The 19,600-nt window shown below is 36.4% G+C and overlaps 1 protein-coding gene and 1 long non-coding RNA gene across 3 annotated transcripts; one reads left to right on the top strand and one right to left on the bottom strand.

Annotated features, from left to right (window-relative positions):
* Positions 1-1,355: 1,355 nt before the first annotated feature.
* Positions 1,356-2,204, bottom strand: LOC149050323 (uncharacterized). The gene is made up of 2 exons (XR_016183932.1): positions 2,064-2,204; positions 1,356-1,559 (listed from the first exon to the last, which is right to left on the bottom strand). It is a non-coding gene; the product is annotated as an uncharacterized LOC149050323 (long non-coding RNA).
* On the top strand, positions 2,080-19,255 carry LOC113683981 (putative aminopeptidase W07G4.4). 2 transcript variants are annotated; one of them, XR_016183930.1, is made up of 19 exons: positions 2,080-2,218; positions 7,538-7,673; positions 7,876-7,935; positions 8,491-8,573; positions 9,413-9,521; positions 10,383-10,457; positions 11,612-11,652; positions 12,071-12,170; positions 12,408-12,483; positions 12,898-12,983; positions 13,275-13,339; positions 15,029-15,068; positions 15,177-15,252; positions 15,605-15,723; positions 16,226-16,314; positions 16,986-17,043; positions 17,182-17,231; positions 17,841-17,972; positions 18,495-18,747. XR_016183930.1 is itself a non-coding variant. In XM_089197328.1 (19 exons), the coding sequence occupies exons 1-19, from the start codon at positions 2,205-2,207 to the stop codon at positions 18,672-18,674; spliced, it is 1,587 nt and encodes a 528-aa protein (XP_089053454.1). In that variant the 5' UTR covers positions 2,080-2,204; the 3' UTR covers positions 18,675-19,255. The 2 variants fall into 2 exon arrangements, 1 of the variants encoding a protein (XP_089053454.1); XM_089197328.1 differs by having other exon boundaries at positions 15,605-15,731; positions 16,236-16,314; positions 18,495-19,255.
* The last annotated feature ends 345 nt before the right edge of the window (positions 19,256-19,600 follow it).

Below are 19,600 nucleotides of genomic sequence, written 5' to 3'. Positions count from 1 at the left end.
AATCAGACACTAGTTTCAAAAGTAAGAACTGGTCACTAGTATCTAAACCAAAAACTCCACCAATAGAGTCCTAAATCAGAGATTTTCGTACCCAATTCAAAATGTTCACTGATTATTTGTTATTACTCACCGTATGTACCAATAATTATAATGCTATTCTCCATTTGAGGATTGATTTTGGTTTGGTGTCTAGTTGCTTCATGCAAAAGCTAAACTCAGGCTTGATAGGCAACTTGGCTCAAGTACAGGTTTTACTTTATCTTGCCACAAGTCAGGAAATGGTCAGGAAAAAAAAGGTCCTCCAAGGTCAAGGAAAAGTTTGGAAATTTTGCTTTAAATCAGAGAAAATGTATATTTTTCAGAGAATTTAGGATTATGATTTTTTTACCAATTCAAGTTTTTAAGTAGGTTTTTATAGACATGAAATGTAAATAAACTGGTTTTCATAAAACAAAAAATATGATTTGGTTTTAGTGGTATGTACTGTAGCATATCCACATAATGGCTTTTCTTTCATCTATCAAATCCTAGATTGAATTGTAATGTAGAAAAAGCAGACAACAAATGTACTGGATTGTTTAAATATAGTTTCATGAAAATTAAGAGATGCAGGTAGAAGGTTTCCAAAAAAATCAATGCATTTTCCATGTTGTGTCAAGGAACTATATATTCATCTGCCTTGTATGAGACTCACTGAAATCATATTAATAAATATTTGGGTGGAAAGAATGGTTGTAGGGGTGGTTGAAGGTCATCACTAGAGCCAATTTGGGAAATTTTAAAATTTTCAGGGAATTTCATAAAGCTATGGCTGTAGTAACCATGTTGTATATTCATGCACTTCTGTTTCAAAGTTAACTGAAAATTTCTTCTTCAATATAATTTGTAATAATATAATGTCATAAATATGGTAATTCTTTTGGATTGTCCAAATTGTTTATTTTGTTTTGTTTTAATATTTCCTAAATGCCTCTTTACAAATATTTCACAGGAAGCCTCATATAGCATCTTTCCCTCTGTTGCATAGTTTAGGACAAATACCTTTGTACTGAAGAAAAATAAACAACATTTGTCACTTGAACACCTCGTGGAAGTATAAAAGCCAAGACCTGAAGTTCAAATTACACCTTTGTTAAAAATTGGACAAGATGGAGCTCAGGGGAGGACATCAAGATTGCTACTAAATTAGAGAATCTCCAGAGAGCAGAGAAGTAAATTCCACTTGTCTCTGATGAAAATGTCAATGCTGTGCTTCAAATTAACATTAATGATTTTTAAGGAAATTTCCTCTTTAATAAAAGCAAATTTTTTCTGTGTCTTCAATTAAGTGTGTGAATGAACTTAAACAGGATATGGACACTGAGCAGGAAATTTATTCTGGAAGATTATGATAATGAAGTTTATGTTCAGTCACTGTACATTTCCTTCTGCATATTTGGGTCATCATTTCCATCATTGTTATTGTTGCATGAAACTGTGTTACTGCTCTGACCATGGCTTTGGGTGTTAATAATGTACCTCATTTCACTTAAGTCCTGGGTCTAAGCTTTAGTTTCTCACTGCAAAAGTAAGAAATAATATGATCATTTTCATTGTGTCCTCACTTTTACTTTATCTATTTATCTTGATTGGCCTTGACTGAAGTAGTTTTATGTGGTTATTCTTATGTTCTAAATTAGATAATTTTCAACATTGCAAAAGGTGTTATCAAACAAATTTGTCCTACTGTTTTCCATACATTAATTTATCAATGGAATTTTTTTTTCATATGTTTTGACCGAAATAAACTAAGGTTATGTCATGTTGCTCTTAATTGAGGTTTTTTCATCGAAACAAAGTCTTGCTCATGGTTTCCTCCACAAAACGTCTTGCACTCCGGCTAGGACATTTTCTAGCTTTAGAATGTTTTCAGTCCCTGTTGGTGTTCCCTGATGACAATAAGTTGGAGTATAACCAAGCACGTTTGCAATTGAAGGAGACAAATTGTTTATTCGCTCTGTCTGTGTCATTAATAGGTTCAATGCTGGTTCAACATTCTCTTTGTATATTTCCTCTTGACTTACGTATTCCCGGTCCAGAACAAGTTTTAATTTGCGCTTACAATCTACGTTGAGGCTTGGCATTCGTTTGCAGAGAGGAATATCTCGGAGAAGTGGAGAGAAGGCTTTCTCTGGTCAAATCAGAAATGGAAGAGGAAGGAGTGGATGCGGCCGTGGAGGTACGTTAAGTGCGTAGCAGTTTGGATTTTCCAACTTACATGTTTCGAGAAGCTTTTATTCAAAGCAACCCTCCCATTTACACGGTTTCGCGCTGGAAATACGCTACGATTTCATCCTCCTTTTCGCCAATGGGCTAGAGCAGTTTGTTATTTGGACTATTCACTAGCGAAGTAACAGTATCAGTGAAATAAGCTTTTTTCTTTCGCACAGATATATGGTTGGAACGAACCGAGACGAGCGCTCAAAAACCTGGGGGCTTCGCCGTCCGCTAAGAAAGCAAAGCAATACGAATGGAAATTATTGAGACCGCGAAAAAAGAAGATAGCCTTTGCATTTTTCAAATCTAAAATCGGTCCAAAATTTTATCTTTCCATGCGAACAATTTAAACTACAATCGCAAGTTCCAGTCGGGAACAATTGCTTTAGTAGACTCAGTCTGGTTCGGCTTTCGAATGCTATGTTAACTATATTATTGTTTCCTTAGTAACATGTCACTTGATCGTGAATCTGAGCGGCGATTGGTTACCGATTTGTTTTCGTCTGAGTAATCTAATTTTAGAACTATTCCGAAAAACGGTGTTGCCACGGGTAACACCGTTTTTCGCGGAAAACGGTGTCACCACGGGTAACCAATCCGATCCGGGTTTTGTCGACGCCGTCAAGGGATGACTCGTAGGGACCTCTCTGAGCGACGGCAAAAGATATTCGTTTATACGATATGCACGACAAAACCTTCACACGCTACAAACTTATGAAAACAAACACTCATGGAAACTTCAAACCTACCGTACAGAATGGTAACTCTTTGCAGAAGAACATAGTTTTAATGTGAACTAGGAAATCGACTGCAGCAACTTTCGGCCGCTATATTAAATATTTGCCGAACATTCTTCGGAGACATCGTCTGACGTTAGTGTTTTAAATATTTAATGCAGTCCTTTGAGCTGTGTAGCGCAGTTTATGCGGTGCTTTCGGTTTGCGAGGCGAGATGTCCGAGGAGAAAAAAATGAGGCAAGTATTGAACCACAAACTGATCCATTTTAGCTAGATGTCTTACTAAAGCGCAGATTTTACATCGAAGGTAGCTCTGCGAGTTTTTTACCACCCTATCTCCTGTTAGTGCGCGCTTTGCTGTCTGTTGTCGACTAATCATTACGTTCTTCCTTTTCAAGCAATCTCTAGGGTGACTTTGAGATAGTTTGAGGGCATAGCGACAAAAAATATGCGTCTCTAGTCAAGTGTGCCTTGAAAGAATCGAGCAATCAATAGTATAGCTTGTCTTTGCCTATAGTTAACAAGAGCTTGAGTTAAATTGAACAAACGCGAAACACGGAAGCCGCACCCTTTCGATTTTCCATTTGAATGCTTTTCGTCATGTTTTCCTTTTCAAATGTTTCATATTTATTGAATATTGGATGTTAGCTTTCAACAGACTGGCCTTTTGTAGTTAACATTGGCTATCCACGAGTATGAGGGATTGTTATTCCGTAAATACGAAAATTGAAAATGAAGACTATTTTGGGACTTCCGCTTTCCCTTTCATAGGTATTTTAATTATTGTTTGAAGAACTGTTTCTATTTCATAAAGAAAACCACTGCCTACCTGAACAAAAACAAGCTTCCATTCGTATTTTATCTCATGATTAATGCCTAACCACCAAAGTAACAAATATCATATGAAAGGTGCTAGATTATTATTGCTGCTTTCTTCGACCAGGTTCGCTTACGTTTGGCATAGCAATTGTCTTATAGACAGGAATAGAAACTTCCTCACTCTGATCAACTAGCAAAAGAGCCCAAATTTTTTGCTCACCAGCTTGAAGCTGTTTTCATGCTTTCCCTTGAAGTGACTTAGAAAACTTTCTTGTTGATTGACCTTCGATGAGAACGACACCAATATGACGATGCACAATCGCAAAGTCGATTTCGGCTTCGTCAGAGCTTACTTTCCTCAAATTAGTCGGACGATTAAGCGGCACCTTTTAGTGAATAATATTTTTTGATGAACTTAGCAAATTTTATTTTAGTACAACGAACATCGGTTAGTTAGTTTCATTCCCGAACTTTCCCAGTACGTAGAACAGTTGGAATTCGGCGCTATCTCCGTCAATATTCCCTTTCGATTTCAGTAAGGCGAATTGCTCCCGTAGTCTCTCCCGTTGGAGGGATGTATTCGAAAGAAAATGCCAGCGGACACACGACAGTTTCATGATTTATAGCGTTAACAAAGTCCGGGTAAATTCTGCTAAAGTGATCTTCACAAGCTTTCAACAAGTCAGAAGAATACTTGCTAGCAGGCAATCCTGCTGGTAAGTCCTCCCCTGTTGAATTGTAGAAACGAAACGACTTCCGCGTGGGGGCGGTTACAGCCAAGGAAAAAAATATCTCATTTGCTTCCATCAACTTATCATATTTTTGTGTGATATTCTGAAATAAGGACCATGCAACAATGTGACAACTCATTCCGGAAAGTAAAGTGACATGATCGATCTTTTACACCCTAGAAACAGTATACATATTGTCCATACTCATTTTTATAAGTTTCCTTTGTAACTGAAAAGGAGAATTGGTTAAACAAGTAAAGTCTCCTTAGGTTGGAGATCATTCCCGTTACTCAAGTGAACTTATTGAATGATTCAGCGGTATTACTGTCAGAACTAATTAAATGCTTTTGACTCAGGGCTTCAGGGGACCTTCGATTAAATGCTTGATAATTACTCATAGCATTATTTCTCGCTGAATCCGATTTATTATGAATGAATATGCACTTAAAGGAATTTCTCGACCTCTACGGGGAGGGTCCTATTTGAGACAGTTTGCATCATGAATTTTACACGAGGTAGCAAGGGTAATCACACCCAAGCACGTGACCCTTCGAGTTGTTTGCGCCGCTTTTGTAGTACTTTCGGTTTGCGAGGCGAGATGTTCGAGGAGAAGAAAATGAGGCAAGTATTGAACCAAAAACTTATCCATTTTAGGTAGATGTCTTACTGAAGCGCAAATTTTACATCGAAGGTAGCTCTGCGTGTTTTTTACCACCCCATCTCCCGTTAGTGCGCGCTGTGCTGCCTGTTGTCGATTAATCATTAGGTTCTTCCTTCTCAAGCAATCTTTAGGGTAACTTTGAGATAGTTTGAGGGCATAGCGAAATCGTAATCGTCGTACTCGTACCGCGAAACTGAAAGGAGCGCAGGTTCCTCTAAAAATTGTAATAGTTGGGTCATTTTGACAGCATCGTCAAGTGGTTTCGTCTCAACCACTTGTTTGAACCTCTGGCAAAAGGCAGGGTATTGTTGTGGTGATCCATCAAACTTCTGGACTGGCACATGAGGAAGATCATGGAAAGCACTCGTCCTTTCCATCGAGGAAGGTGCAAGGCTTTCATTCACAGTTGCACTGGACACATTGGGCGTGACTGTAGAGAACGTCACAGAAGTCTACGGGTTTGAATTGGACTCATTTTGGCGATCACCTTTGACGGGCTTAGACACATTTCTCTTATCAACGGCTGGATTAAGTTGCTTTTTTGAACGACAAGTGGATCACTAACACAGATTCCTCCGGCTTCATTCATGGAGGTAGTGCCTGCAGGGTTTTCTACTGCAGGTTTAGACGTGGGGGGTGGGTTTATAACTGACACAGGAGTAATACTGCAAGAAATCACTGAAGGCAGAGAAGCGACTGGCACTCGGAGAAGTTGCATCAGATTGTCCTTTGCAGGAGATTTTTCAACTTTGTGAGACCCCTTAGCACCCTCCTGTTGGATAGTCAGTTCAGACATTGCTTGTTCTGCCAGAAACGCCTCTAGCTTGGCTAGTTCTACTTGATCCCTTGCAGCCGCAACCACTCTTTCAGCCTCCAGTTTGGTTAGTTCAAGTCTATGTTGCCGTTCCAATTGCGTTCGTTTTATCTCCATCTCAACCCTTTTCACCTCCAACTCAACTGCCCTTCTATTTCTTTCTTCAGCCTGTTGTTGCATCAATACTGCCTTTGCAGCGAGGACTTTAGCTTCATGGGTTTTCGAACTAGACACACTCAACCTTGAGGCTTAACTTTTTCCGGATTTCACAGATTCCGGCTGGGAATGATTCCCTTTCTCGTTTACTTCTTCAGCCATTTGGTTATGGTAAAGTTCGGCAGCATCAATAACAAAATTTTTCAATCTTATCATGTAAGCTTGTGCCCTGGCGGTAGAGTATCGCGGTCACTCAAAACACTCCAATATTTTTTACAGGAAGCGTCAAGCAAATCATCATATTATCTCAGCATGCTCAGGAACGCGTTATTAACTTGTGTTTGTTGAATTCGTACCTTAATAACATTTCCAAAATCCTCAAGACTTTTATCTAGCGCGTTACACGCTTTCGTAACGGACAACAAATGCCCCTTGCGAGATCTTTCCAGCGACTCTAACCTTCCGTAGAGAATTCTTCGTTGCGACATGACACAAATCTTGAAAGATAGCGGTTTCCTATGATTAATCGACGATTCTCAAGTTGAGGTCGTAAACAACATAAATGAGCACAAATTATTACACCAATGTCCGGAAACTATCCGAACTTACCATATGGTGAAAGGTGGGAAACAAGAAAGACAAATCACAATTCCAGAGCAAACTAGCTCCACCACATGCGATTGAAAGAAAATGTAAAGGTCGGAGAAGAATAAGCTATCAAGGCATCATGGTCTTACGTATCTATAGAAAATAATGAACTGCGGAATGGACTTTACGACTTGTTGAGGAATAGCCTCAACACATATATTTGCGAAGAAGTTCAGTTCCATCTCTTATGTAAGGAAAACTAAAGCATCACTGATATCGTTACCATTTAAAAGCAAAATATATATAACTTGGGTCCTTGGAACTCTAAATAAATTATCTTTAAAAAACATGAACATTTAAGTTCTGGTATAATTTGAGAGTTTTTGCCCATTTTCAGCAAAAGCTATTGCATTTCCAGCACTCGATGTTTTTCACATTGGTGCTCTTTGTCTTGATGATTTAGCTTCTAAAAAAACAATTTGTTTAATTTATTGCTTGCTTGTCTTTTTTATGGTTAAAATCTTTTATCCATTCAAAATTTGTTAAATTATTTTAATTTTGGTTTTTCTTATATAGTTTGTATGGAAACATAATATTATCTTAGACATAGAAAATTAAATTGAATTAAAGTGGTTTAAGAAATTTTGAACCACAAAGGGTGGATGTAATTTGTAAGAAGCCTCATATGTCCCATAATTACCTGTAAACTAGTTAAGTTTCTAGACAAATTTGATATTAAAACAGTAACATCATCGTTGCATCTGTATCTCTGTAGGCTTCCATGTCCAGTTTTCCCTGTCAATGGTCCCAAGCAAGGTACATTTGATTACTATGTCCTTGTGTGTGAAGATCTTGATTGGAGTATCCCCGCATGGGATTTCCTGAAGACTCCTATTTTGGAGGCTGCAAAGGTATTGATACATCCATAGAGTAACATTCCTTTTAAATTATTATGTAGGTGTTGACTGATCATATGAGAGCCTGATGGACAACTATTTGGCTTGAGCTAAATAAATAAGACCAATATAATCCCTAATTACTTTTGAAAATCTATTTGAAATTTAATCTCATGACAAAATTACCTCACTAACTGTTTTAGACATAATTTTGTAGGTGGATAAAGCTGTTGGAGTTGAGACCTTGGTGTTTTTCTGTGACCAAGACTTGCCAATGGTAAGCTTACGGAAATTTTCAATAAGATGCTAGCAACCTATGAAAAATTTAATTGTGGAGCTGCGCTCTGTTTATATGAATGGTCCGTGCAGTGACCCATAATCATGTGAAAAGAAGAACAGTTTGTCAAGGTCCAGTGGATTTTTAACTTTCTTCCCCAAGAGTTTTAGAATTTTTGTCTCCATGAAAAGTCTGCTCTTGTTCCAAGTGATCCATCTAAGGGGAGCTTGTCCTTCTGTTTGTAGCATGAAGCAACTAGATGTAAGAATATTATTACTATTAAATGGGATGCCAGTCCAGTGCAGATCATTTCTCAGCTCCTTCCCTATCAGCATCTGTTAAGCCTCCCTGAAAGGTTGCTCTTAATACCTATCATATCCCTGGGAAGATAGAGGTACTGTGAGAATAAGCGTGTCTTGCCCAAGAACGACTCAGAATGACCTGTCCAGGTCTCAAACCCAAAGCTACCCTGGACCTGGAGTCTAGCCCTTAATCTGGTAGACCATGGCATCTTGCACAACATACAATGATATTTGAAAACTTACCTCTACCCAGGTATATGCCCCGACAGGCCCTGTTAATAGGGACTACGATGATGTGAGACGATACTATGATGCAGCAATGAATGGAATGAAAAGGTGATTTACTATGTACAACGTGTTTTTTCCCATATGCATATGCACATTTGTGTATATAACTTCTTTTTTTGATATCATGGTTTTTCGTGGGTGAAAAGAAGAGATGTGCGTGTTATACTTGGTCAAGATTTATTACATATAAAAAAATAAAATGGAAACGTTTACAATAATCGCCTACCTCAAGGCAACCATTGATAACAATGAAGCACTGTACTTGCGTTTTAATTTAAAACAGTTACCTTTTATTTAACTTTGAGTGAAAATGTGTGCTGGAAATATAAAAACTATTTTATTTTCTATGTTAGGGAAAGGCTGAGCCTCATGAATTGTGCAGTAATATGATTATGTTACAAATTAATCATTCACTTCTCTTTGGCAACTAATAAATAAATAAATGTTCGTTGAATTTCAAACATTTTGGATTAATTTGAAAAAAAGATAATAATAATAATAATAATAATAATCTTGGTTGATCTAGAGAATATTCACCCAATTTTGCGGGTTCCAAGAAAAGTTGTTTTTTTAGCTTTCTGGAATTTGAAAATTTAGACATTCCACATGGAAACAAAACGCCATGGCTATTTTCCACGTTAATATTGTCAAACTCAGTAAGGATGGCCATAAAGTCACTCTGACTGGATGCTTTGAAAAACCAACAGTAAATGCTTGCATGTCACTAAAAACCTTTTTTGTTCCATTTTAAAGGTCTGCGTTGCAAAAAACTGTATTGTGAGTCCTTATAGCCTTAGCTGATATGATATTGTCACAGACACTCTGGGCAGGCTCAGTTGAAATTGTTACTCTGTCGATAAATTATGGTGTTTTATCATTTTCTAAAGGGCTCTTAAGGGCGGAAGCAGATGCCCACTCCTGGTGACCATTTCAAAAGACACATTCCCAAATTCATGGTCTGTGTCACTTCTTGGAGCTCTTCATGCACTCTATGTGGTAAGAATCACTTAGCATGTGATTTAGAGATTTTTTTAGCCATCACTGCATAAAATCTATGCTTTGAGTTTGAGGTATAGTCAAATGACTCCCAGAGATGCTTTGTTTTAACTTTTACTTAAATTCTGTTTGCTCTATTTGGGAAAAATGGCACAGTAGTGTACAATCCAACGACTTCAAAGAGCGACATACAGGAAACATTTTGTGGATGGGGATGTATTGATTACTGGTATTTGAATTTGCCTTGAATTTGCCAAAACTCAAAATCCAGATCGTAATTCAGCTATCCATTCGGAAATTTTATCTTTGAATTGAGTGTTACATTTTCTTAGTACTAACCAAGCATAAAGGCCTTACAGGGAAATATTGGCCTGGGGTTATGGCGGTATGTTTATTGTGCTTTGGGGTACTAAATGTCTTTAGGGGGCATTTGCTTTACTAAACAGTTTGGGAACCTCTCCACAATGCTATCATTGGGACCGACTGAAAGGGGAGGAGAGGTCTAATAAAAAACTTTCGCTTTAGAAAGATAGTATATTTTTACTAAGAAAAATTACTTTCAAAACACTTGTGAGTTTATAACATTATCAAAATACTTTTCAACAAGAAAGAAAAATAATGTTTAAAAGAAAAGCATACCAAAACAAACAAGGTACAGGGAATCTACAACATTCTCTAGAATGTTTACTTTTAATTTTGCAACTGTTTAGTTTCTCCTCATATGAAATGAATTGTCTGCTTGAGCAAGTTGTCTTGTCATTTCATAATGAAGGAAGGTTTGTCTTATTAAGAGACTGAAGAGTTTAGAGAGAACAAGGGTCCTTCAAAGCTCTTATTAACAATTCTGACTCTCATGTTTAGCCAATTGAACTGCGAGAAGCCTTCCCAGACAAGGAACAAAAAGTTGATCACCTTGGAGTGGTACTATTTGGTGATGTGAGTTTATTTAAATAAAATTATTGTTAACGTTACATTAGTGTCTTCAAAAAAGGGCCTCTGGTGCTTTCAAAGATCAGCGTATGGGGACACCTTGTTGAAGAAAAAAAACTGGCTGCTATCGAGCCTAAAGCTTTTGAAAGTAATCATAAAAAGCAGTCAAAAGCAGAGTTAAGAAAGGCAGATTAATTTCAAGAGTTTGCTTCAAGCCAAAACGTGATATTAGAGAAAGCTCAGAATTATTATTGTTGGGAGTGAAAATGTTTGATAAATGAACAATGCAGGAACACAATGGAGAACATCAAGGCGAGTTATGTATCTAAGTGTTAATTAAACTGTCTACAACAAATACTTTCAAAAGTGCCTTAAAGAGTTTTCCCAAACCAAGATTTTTTTTTCATAAAAAAATTCCATGTAACAGTAAATGATGCAATTCGATGCATTTACACTTTGACTGCTGGATTAGGAGACAAAGGAGTATCATTATTTGACCCATATATATATATATATATATATATATATATATATATATATATATATATATATATATATATGGCTTAGATGATCCCACATATGTGAGATCACTTGGGGTGGCTATATGGTCTTACCTCCATCCTAGCATCAGCACTGCACTGATGAGGCCCAGAAGGCCGAAACAGTACTGTCTGCAGTTAGTTATATATATATATATATATATATATATATGTATATATATATATATATATATATATATATGTATTAATAAGAAGTCTGTGTTTGATTTTTCCGTTTTACAGTGCTCGATACGTAGAGGTAGAGCTCGATGTATATTGAGATAGGGAAAAAACAGAGAGAGAATACTTTCATCCTTACAAGTCTGTGTCGTGATTACTCACTCATAAGGGGATTTTAATATTTTATTACATTTTTCATATTACATTATTACATTATTAGGTATGTATAAAGTCAGTGGCAGTGTTTGTGCTCTTTGAAATTGAATTTTCTTCCATTAAATTCATCACTTTCTTGGAAATATTGACAAAATGCAAGGCAGCCGTTTTTAAATTTAACGCACCTAGTGAGATGTGATGCAATCCTCGATCAATCAGAGCGCGTGCATTTCTATAATCACTTGTGCAGTTATACTAAATACACATAACTATGTCAATCTCTAGGGCTGCAATGTGGAATACATCGAAGCAATCGATTCTGGAAGGTGAGCATATCATGGTGTACTATGCATATGGCAATAAGAAAATTATAGAGAATAGTCTTGTGCTTTAGTCACTGGTGAAGCTTTCTCTCAAGCCATGGCTCTGAACCTATACTTGCAGTCATACATCCACATCCCCCTTTTCACAACAAGGGAGGGATGTTTCACTGTTAACTTTGCATCTTTTTTGCCTTTAATTGGTTTTTAGTCAAAATTAAACCATGACAATAGACATCAAATTCACTGGAAAACGTTCTTTTAAGTTTTCTGAGGTCACTGTCGTGGTGATCAAATACCTGAAACAGTGCTCAATGGATATCCTCTTGCAATCATTATTAAAATGACTACAATGTGCCTTCAAAAATCAAAAGAGAGAACTGTGGGTTATATCTCACCAATTGTTGTGTGATCCGTATCATAGGTATGTGTGTCAGGACATTGGTGGATCAGATCCTGAAAGAATGGCTGCCCCTCGGGTGGAGGAGTACATTCGTGAATTATTTGAGGGTTCTCCAGTTAAAGTAAGCTGGTTTGATTGTTTTAATTTGTCCTGGACATACTTTGTTTTATAATAAAGTTTTTAGCAACCACAATGTTTAGTTGTTAGTTTTCAAATTTTTGGTCTTGAGGAATTGTTCCAAACGTATTCAGAAACTTTAAGGGCACAACTCGGGCACCAACTTGCAAAACCTTTAGCTTTACTTGTAGTTCCTCTGCATAGATCCCTTTGCGATCTTATGCTTCCTGATTTAATTCAGGTAACAGTTGTTAAGGATCCAGCTGAGTTTGAGAAGAACTATCCACTGTATGCAGCCGTCAATAGGTGTGCAAAAGGTAAGTAATTTGTCATTCTATTTAAGATACAGATTCTATGTTGCTGTTGGTCTGTTCATCAGAAAAATTTGGTATGGAAAAAGTTTTTCCGTCATGTTTCTACCTCATTCATGTTATTTTTTTGTATTTATTGCTAAATAATGACAACAATGGCAGTAATTGTTTTCTTCGTCATGGTTTCACCAGATTAATATAATTACATTTTATTAAATAAATGGATATAGGGTAATGAACTTCTGCAAACATGTTCCTTTTAAGCTGGCAAGATCTAACAACGAATGAATCAATTAAAAAGTTAACTATTCAATAGATGTAAAAAAAAAAAACAACAAAGAAGAGAGATTCTCCATAGTTTTAAAAAAACTTTTTGTCAGATGTTTTCTGTGTAAACACCAGTGTGCTTACCAATTTCAGTTGTTGAGAGACACACTGGTCGAATCATCAACTTGGAGTACCTGGCAGAAGGTGACATCCAAAACACTGTCCTTCTGGTTGGAAAGGTTGGTACCAGAGAGAAACTTGTGCTTATCAGTCGTTTAGCCATTTTCCAAGGTTTTCCATGCTCAATTGCATCTTGGCTAAACTCCTTTGTGCTGCCCCTTTGAAGTATTTGACTTTGCCTTTGGTCATAGTAGATGGACCCGGTCCATTAGCACCAGTCTTGCACGATACTCCACTTCTTGCTCATTCTTTTCCAAAATTTTTTTTTATCTGTGTCCTGATATATGTCATTATATGTTAGGATTTGACAATAATTGTTAACTATTTACGCCCATTTCTTTGTATTTTAGGGTGTGACTTATGACACAGGTGGTGCAGATATTAAGGCTGGTGGGGTTATGGCTGGAATGAGCAGGTAAAGATGCTTTTAATATGGGCCTTAGTATGCACGTACTTACACTTTTATTTTTCATTTTCTTACATATTACAAGATATTCCTTTGACCCGTGGATAGCAAATGCTAATCAAGGCGGGACAAATTTGTTTATTTATTCATTTATTTTTTACTTACTTAATTTAATTAGACTGGAAATAAAACGGAAATTAAGAAATATAATATAAAAAGGACAAAAAGATACGCAAAAAAAAAAAAGAAAAAAAAGGAAAATGGTAGATGTTCATTGTAAAGGAGGAAAAGTCATAGCGTTTGTAAGTGTACGAAAAATTTTGTAGAACTGGTTTAATTTGATTCAATTTTGCTGTGTTTGAATTTTAGCATTATCTCATCAGACTTCATACAAGAATCTTCGGTTTCTAGAATATTGAGAAGAGCTCTTTTTGTTTCTTTTTTGAAGGATTTCTTTGAAAAATTTTTGTATTCATTAGGCATCTCATTCCAGACTTTGACACCAACACGCGAAAAGGCTTATTTTGCATTGTAAGCCTAGAGTACTTAACGCTAAAGAGTTGTGACGTTGATGAGCGAGTATTATATGTATGGATGTTTGAGGTTCTCGTAAAAAGTTTCGTGATGTTAGAAGGTATACTCTCGTTATGAACATCAAGCATTAATTTACATACAGCTTCATAATATAAGAAGGTAATAGGCAGCATTTTCGCATTTACAAATAAGGGGATTGCACGTTCTTTTCTATCAACAAAGTAGATTAAACGTAATACTCGCTTTTGGAGAACAACAATTTTGTTTAGATAGTTTTTAGACGCATTACCCCAAGCAACGAGTCCATAAGTTAAATAAGGTAAAATTAAGGATTTATAAATATTTGTGAGTACAGATGATGGAGCAAAGTGTCTCAGCTTAGCAATCATTCCTATGGTCTTATTTTAGTGATAATACAATCCAAATGGTTTTTCCAAGAAAGATTTTCATCGATTAAAACACCTAAATACATGATATAACTCTTATGTTCCGAGCTTATTCTTCTATTTTTTTCACTAACAAATATATTTATTTGAGGAAGATAACGGATTTTCTTTTGTCTAGGGCGAAAAATTACAAGATTTGATTTTTTTGTATTCAAAGTCAATTTATTTGTAGTTAGCCAGTCATGTAAATTGTTCAGTTCAGCATTGACCGTCTGTTCTAAAGACTTGGGGTCCTTGTCAGCATAGAGAATATTAATTATGTAATTGTAGCACTGTTGTGGTTATAGAATATAAAAGGGGACCAATCATAGGGTACTGCGAGTTGCATAGAATCCTCAATTGATAGAAATTTGAGAGAATGATCACCTAATCTGATGGCTTCTGTTGCTTTAAACATGAAAAAAAAAAAAACAACAACAACAACCCAGAGTATGTTGGCTTATTATCTGAAACATGAGCAACTCTGTAGAAAAAAACTTGTTGGTATGACTGGTCAGAGTAAGGGTTAATTTTAGATGCTGACCCGAATTATACAACTTTAAGAATGTTATTGAATCCTGTACAAATAGTTTTGTCAGGCTGACTGGTATTCTTACCTTTATGAGATCTCACTAACTCACTCACTCATGCTTGTCACTCTTAATTGGCATGTAGGGCAGCAACGTGCTCGCATGCAGCGATAGATTATTATCTCAGTCATGTACTTTTTTATTTTAAGGGATAAGTGTGGGGCAGCTGCAGTGGCAGGGTTCTTTCGGGTATGTTAATATTATAATTATCTTTATATCACGTAACATAGGGCCTTTTTTATATCAATTTACTTTCTTCTAGAAGATGTGATTGATGATTCAGAATTAATCTTTCAGACTCTTGCTATGCTGAAACCAAAAGGAATCAAAGTCTTTGGTACAATGGCCATGGTGCGCAACAGTGTTGGTGCAAGTAAAGCACCAAAAAACACATACAGTCTAAATGGTGTCTCACGTTGAAATACTGCATTTTAAGTACCCCTGTGATGATACGTCTTAGATAAATCTTAGCCGCATGTTAAATTAACTGTGTTCACGTATTGAAAAGTTAAAGTTCTAAGGCTTGAATGTCACTTTCGCTTTCAATCAGCTCTAATACCTTAAGCCTTAACAACATCAACAATATTAGTACTGACCAGAACGGAGATGCTTCTTTAATTTATGCTTTCAATTATGAATCCTTCTCTTTACTGTCATCATCCTTAGAAAAGCAAAATTTAATTATGCGAGTTCATCACCAAAAAATATTAAATGTACAATTTCAGAGGGCTATGTTGCTGATGAGATTATAACCTCTGCCGCTGGGGCCAGGATTAGGGTTGGTAACACTGATGCTGAGGGTCGCATGGCTATGGCTGATTGTGTGCATCATATGAAACTCAAGGTAATATTGTGAATTTAAACATAAAGCAAATCAAAAAAATGTAACATACTCATCAAAGAATAACAAGAAAGCGATAAAGAACTTGATAAAATGAACTAGATGAGAATTTAGCTTTGGCGACACCAGGGTGTGACGCTTCATCTTCTTGATTTGTACTGGGTTCAGTTGAAGTTTAGAGTGTTTGGTTTTTGTGGAGGGCGGAAAAATCGAAGAACCTAAAACCCTTAGAGCGTTTCAAACTTTAACAGCTTGTGATTACATCTGAATGCCTGAGTACTACAATTTTTCTTTTTCTTCCACCTTTTCTTGTTCTTTCCTCTCTTTCTCCCATTATTGCCTTTCCCAACCTTTGCTCCTTAATTTCTTCCCTCCTCTCTTCCCTTCTTTTATCATTTTCTTTATATTCTTACTATGTCCGAGGAGACTAATTGAATCTCGCTTTACTTCCCAGTGATTGTCTCATTGTTGTACCAGTAATAAATGTGTAGTCGTTTTGTTTTAGGCTCTCGCAGAGAAAGTTCCCACACACACATTCTTACAATTGCCACTCTCACTGGCCATGCCCGCCTGGCTATGGGTCCTGCCTACTCAGTAAGTACTAATTAAATTGCCACTACTGTTATACAGTCAACTTTCTCACCAAAGCGGTTCCACGCTGTTTAAATTACGTTTTCTTTTATCAGTCAAGTACAGTTCCTGAACTCCCCCATAATTGACCATTCCTCATACTTCTTAAGAGAGCGCAACCATTTTCAGGGGAAAAATTGGATAGCTTCATTACTCGTGCGTTTCTGGAGGATAACCAACCAAACAATGATTATTGTTATGAAATTGCAAAAAAAAAAGCTATAAATCGTCACGAAGAAAATAGATATGTGGTATCTCATATGTGGCACTTGAATGGAAGTTTAGTTTGAACAAACGGAGATAAAGTCATTTTAACAAGGAACGCATTTCGAATTATAAACGTGCACGTTTCAAAACCAGAGAATGAAAAAAGCTGGTGGCGTACTGTAATATGTTGCCTGCTATAGTATATAATCTTTTGAAAGGTACTTTTCGTAATTTCAACCGGTAGAATAACTATAATGATAAGTAGTGGTGATAAGAAGAGAATTGGGAAGAAAAAGAATTGGGGAAACTTGCTGAGTATAAATAGGCCTATAGATAGGAAAAAGAACAGATGTGGTACATACAATTTTGACTTCATGTCCATGATGTGTGGCAAGGCCGTTTATCTACCTTCATGTTTTGCTTATTAGATTGTGATTGACAATGGGCCCGCAGCTCGTACCAAGTTTGCTCAAAATATCCAAAAAGGTTAGTACTTTTTACTCATTTAGCCTGGTAATACTAGTCTTTTCAAGAACATGCGAACTGTAAAATACAAAATTCAGTTAGCGTGGATTGTTAGTCGTTGTCACACTTACTCAATAATTGGTTTGTTTATATTTCTAGCTGGACATGATATGGGTGATCCGTTTGAAATCTCGACAGTTCGTAGAGAGGTATTTGATAAGTTTGATTACTAAAATTATCAGCTTAATCTTGTTCTAAGTCGTCGTTACCCTAAAAATCTTTTTTTCACTTTTATGATTTAAGTGAATTTCTAAAGCAAGCAATCTCACTTTGCGGTCTTCACATCTGCCTCATGTATCGTACTTCACCACCAGTTTGCATCTAGTTACAGAGAAAACGGATATTGCGGCGTTAGGAAGCGTTCATTTATATTTATTTGTGTGCATTTCTTTTGTAGAATCTTCAAGGGTTAAACTTAAGTCGTTTTTAATCCTACACGGTTGTCACAGAAAATTGTGCCAAAAAGTTTGTTTAACATTGTAATTTTTCAAATCCGTGTAAAAAACTCGGTAAGATTAAACAGATAGGAGTAGGTTGTGTATGTTCTTTGTTTGATTTTCAAGGACCAATATTCCTCTTCGTTGGTTTTCACGTAAATTTCACTCAGTTACTTCACAAGCCTCGTTCCAAAATAAAAATTCTAAACCTTCGCCTCTATAAACACAGAATATTCCAAGTCATGGGCGTCCTTTCATCTTAAAGAGCGAGAAACTAAACAAACAGGGAACCCAGCTAACAAATTTATTGCCTCCGTTCAGGATTACGACTTCGTCAAAGCCCATTCAGAGTATGCAGACGTATTGCAGTGTAATAACTCTCCATCCAGCAGAACACCCAGAGGACATCAGTTTCCAGCTGCTTTCCTCATCAGGGCCTCAGGACTTGATAAGGTGAATTCAAATTTTACATTGCAAAGAAGGGTGTTTTCTTTCTGCGCTACTTCGATAAAACTTCACTGCAATTGAGTACACTGCTGCTAATCGCGCATCGATTGGTTGGATTTGAAGATCCCTTACTCTTTTTTGATTGAAACATCGAACAGTCAATATATTGTACTTTATTATCACTAAATATATTTATAATAAGTAGAATAATATACGTATTTTGATCGGTTCTCTCTTATGGTATAATGGAGGACAAGTGCATAGATGACGTCACCAGAAACAACATTTTGCTTCTTTATCTGAGAAAACAAATAGATCCCGTGTTTCTGTGGGTCTGTATAGTTAGAGATCACAGGAGAAGTCAAAATGTGGTAAAACATTGGTGACACACAAGGTTGCGCCTAATTGGCCCTTTTGTCCTTACCACATGTTGACGTCATTTTTGATCTATTATAAACAAACGCACGGCAATATGGAATTTATCTGTTAAATTTATTTATTTATTCATTTATTTATTTTTCATACTAGCATGGTATTGACTCAAACCAGCCACTCTGTTACTCTCACTTTGACATTGCTGGATCAAGTGGTACATTCCCACAAGTTCCTACTGGGGCGCCAGTGGTTGCCATGACAGAAACCTTTCTCAAAAGCCATTTGTTAAGAATCAAAAAATTGTATAGCGGGCGCATTTTTTTACACGTGTAAGATCAAGGAAGACATGTTGATTCTGAGACTCCGCTGTTCATTCTAGCGTGAGATTAAAAGGTAAAAGCTATTACTCTGTGTCACGACCCCGTTGATATTGACCGTTCTGCCGATTGAGAACACCATTGTTGAACAGATCATAAGCTGATCATAGCATTGCAAAGCTTCATGTTTTTGCTTGAGCACTAAAATTTAAAGATAAATCAGCACGAGAAATCTGATTTTTATTTATTTTCGTTTGAGTCAGTTCTAGTATGGTGTAGGAGTCGCAACGGCATATGCGAGGCTTAAAAATAGTTAAAAAAAAAAAAGGTTAAATGAATGATGTAGTGTAAGATGATGATATAAGGGATTATTTATATGGAAAAATTAGGAAATGCTTGTGTTAAAGTTGAGCCGAGTTAAACAGGTATTGAAAAGCTTGTCATGGTTTTCTTTTTCGTAGATTCTCGGAGTTTTCGATAACGCTTCGGTGTTAAGTTTGAGCCAAAATATTGCTGGAAATAATAGGAAACAACGTCACATGTCTGTGATTCCTCGCGGTTGCCTAAATGTAGTGGAATATGACTGACAATAAATAAATAAAATGCAAAAAAATTTTTTTTTGTTGCTGATTCTTCCTTTTTTTTTGTTCGTCATTTTATTACTTAACCCTTTCACTCCCAAGATCTAATTTTCAATTCTCCCTTCAAGCTGCCACACATTGTCATGTAAGTCACCGAGAATTTGGTGTCCAATCAGGACAATACTACCTGATAAGTTTAAGTAATATTATTACCTGTTTGCTGGATAATGTAAGGATATTATGAGAGGTAACAAATTAATCGCTTCTAGAAGTAAAAGTGTTAAATTAGATTTTCTTAATTCAGGTTAAACGCGAGTTGCTGTAAATGATGTCATTCCAAAATGTGCCTTCCTTTCATTTT

This window comes from Pocillopora damicornis, chromosome 2 (assembly GCF_964200805.1).
Source record: "Pocillopora damicornis chromosome 2, jaPocDami1.2, whole genome shotgun sequence".
In the NCBI taxonomy this organism is placed as follows: Eukaryota; Metazoa; Cnidaria; class Anthozoa; order Scleractinia; family Pocilloporidae; genus Pocillopora; species Pocillopora damicornis.
This window is presented reverse-complemented; position numbering and strand designations above follow the sequence as displayed.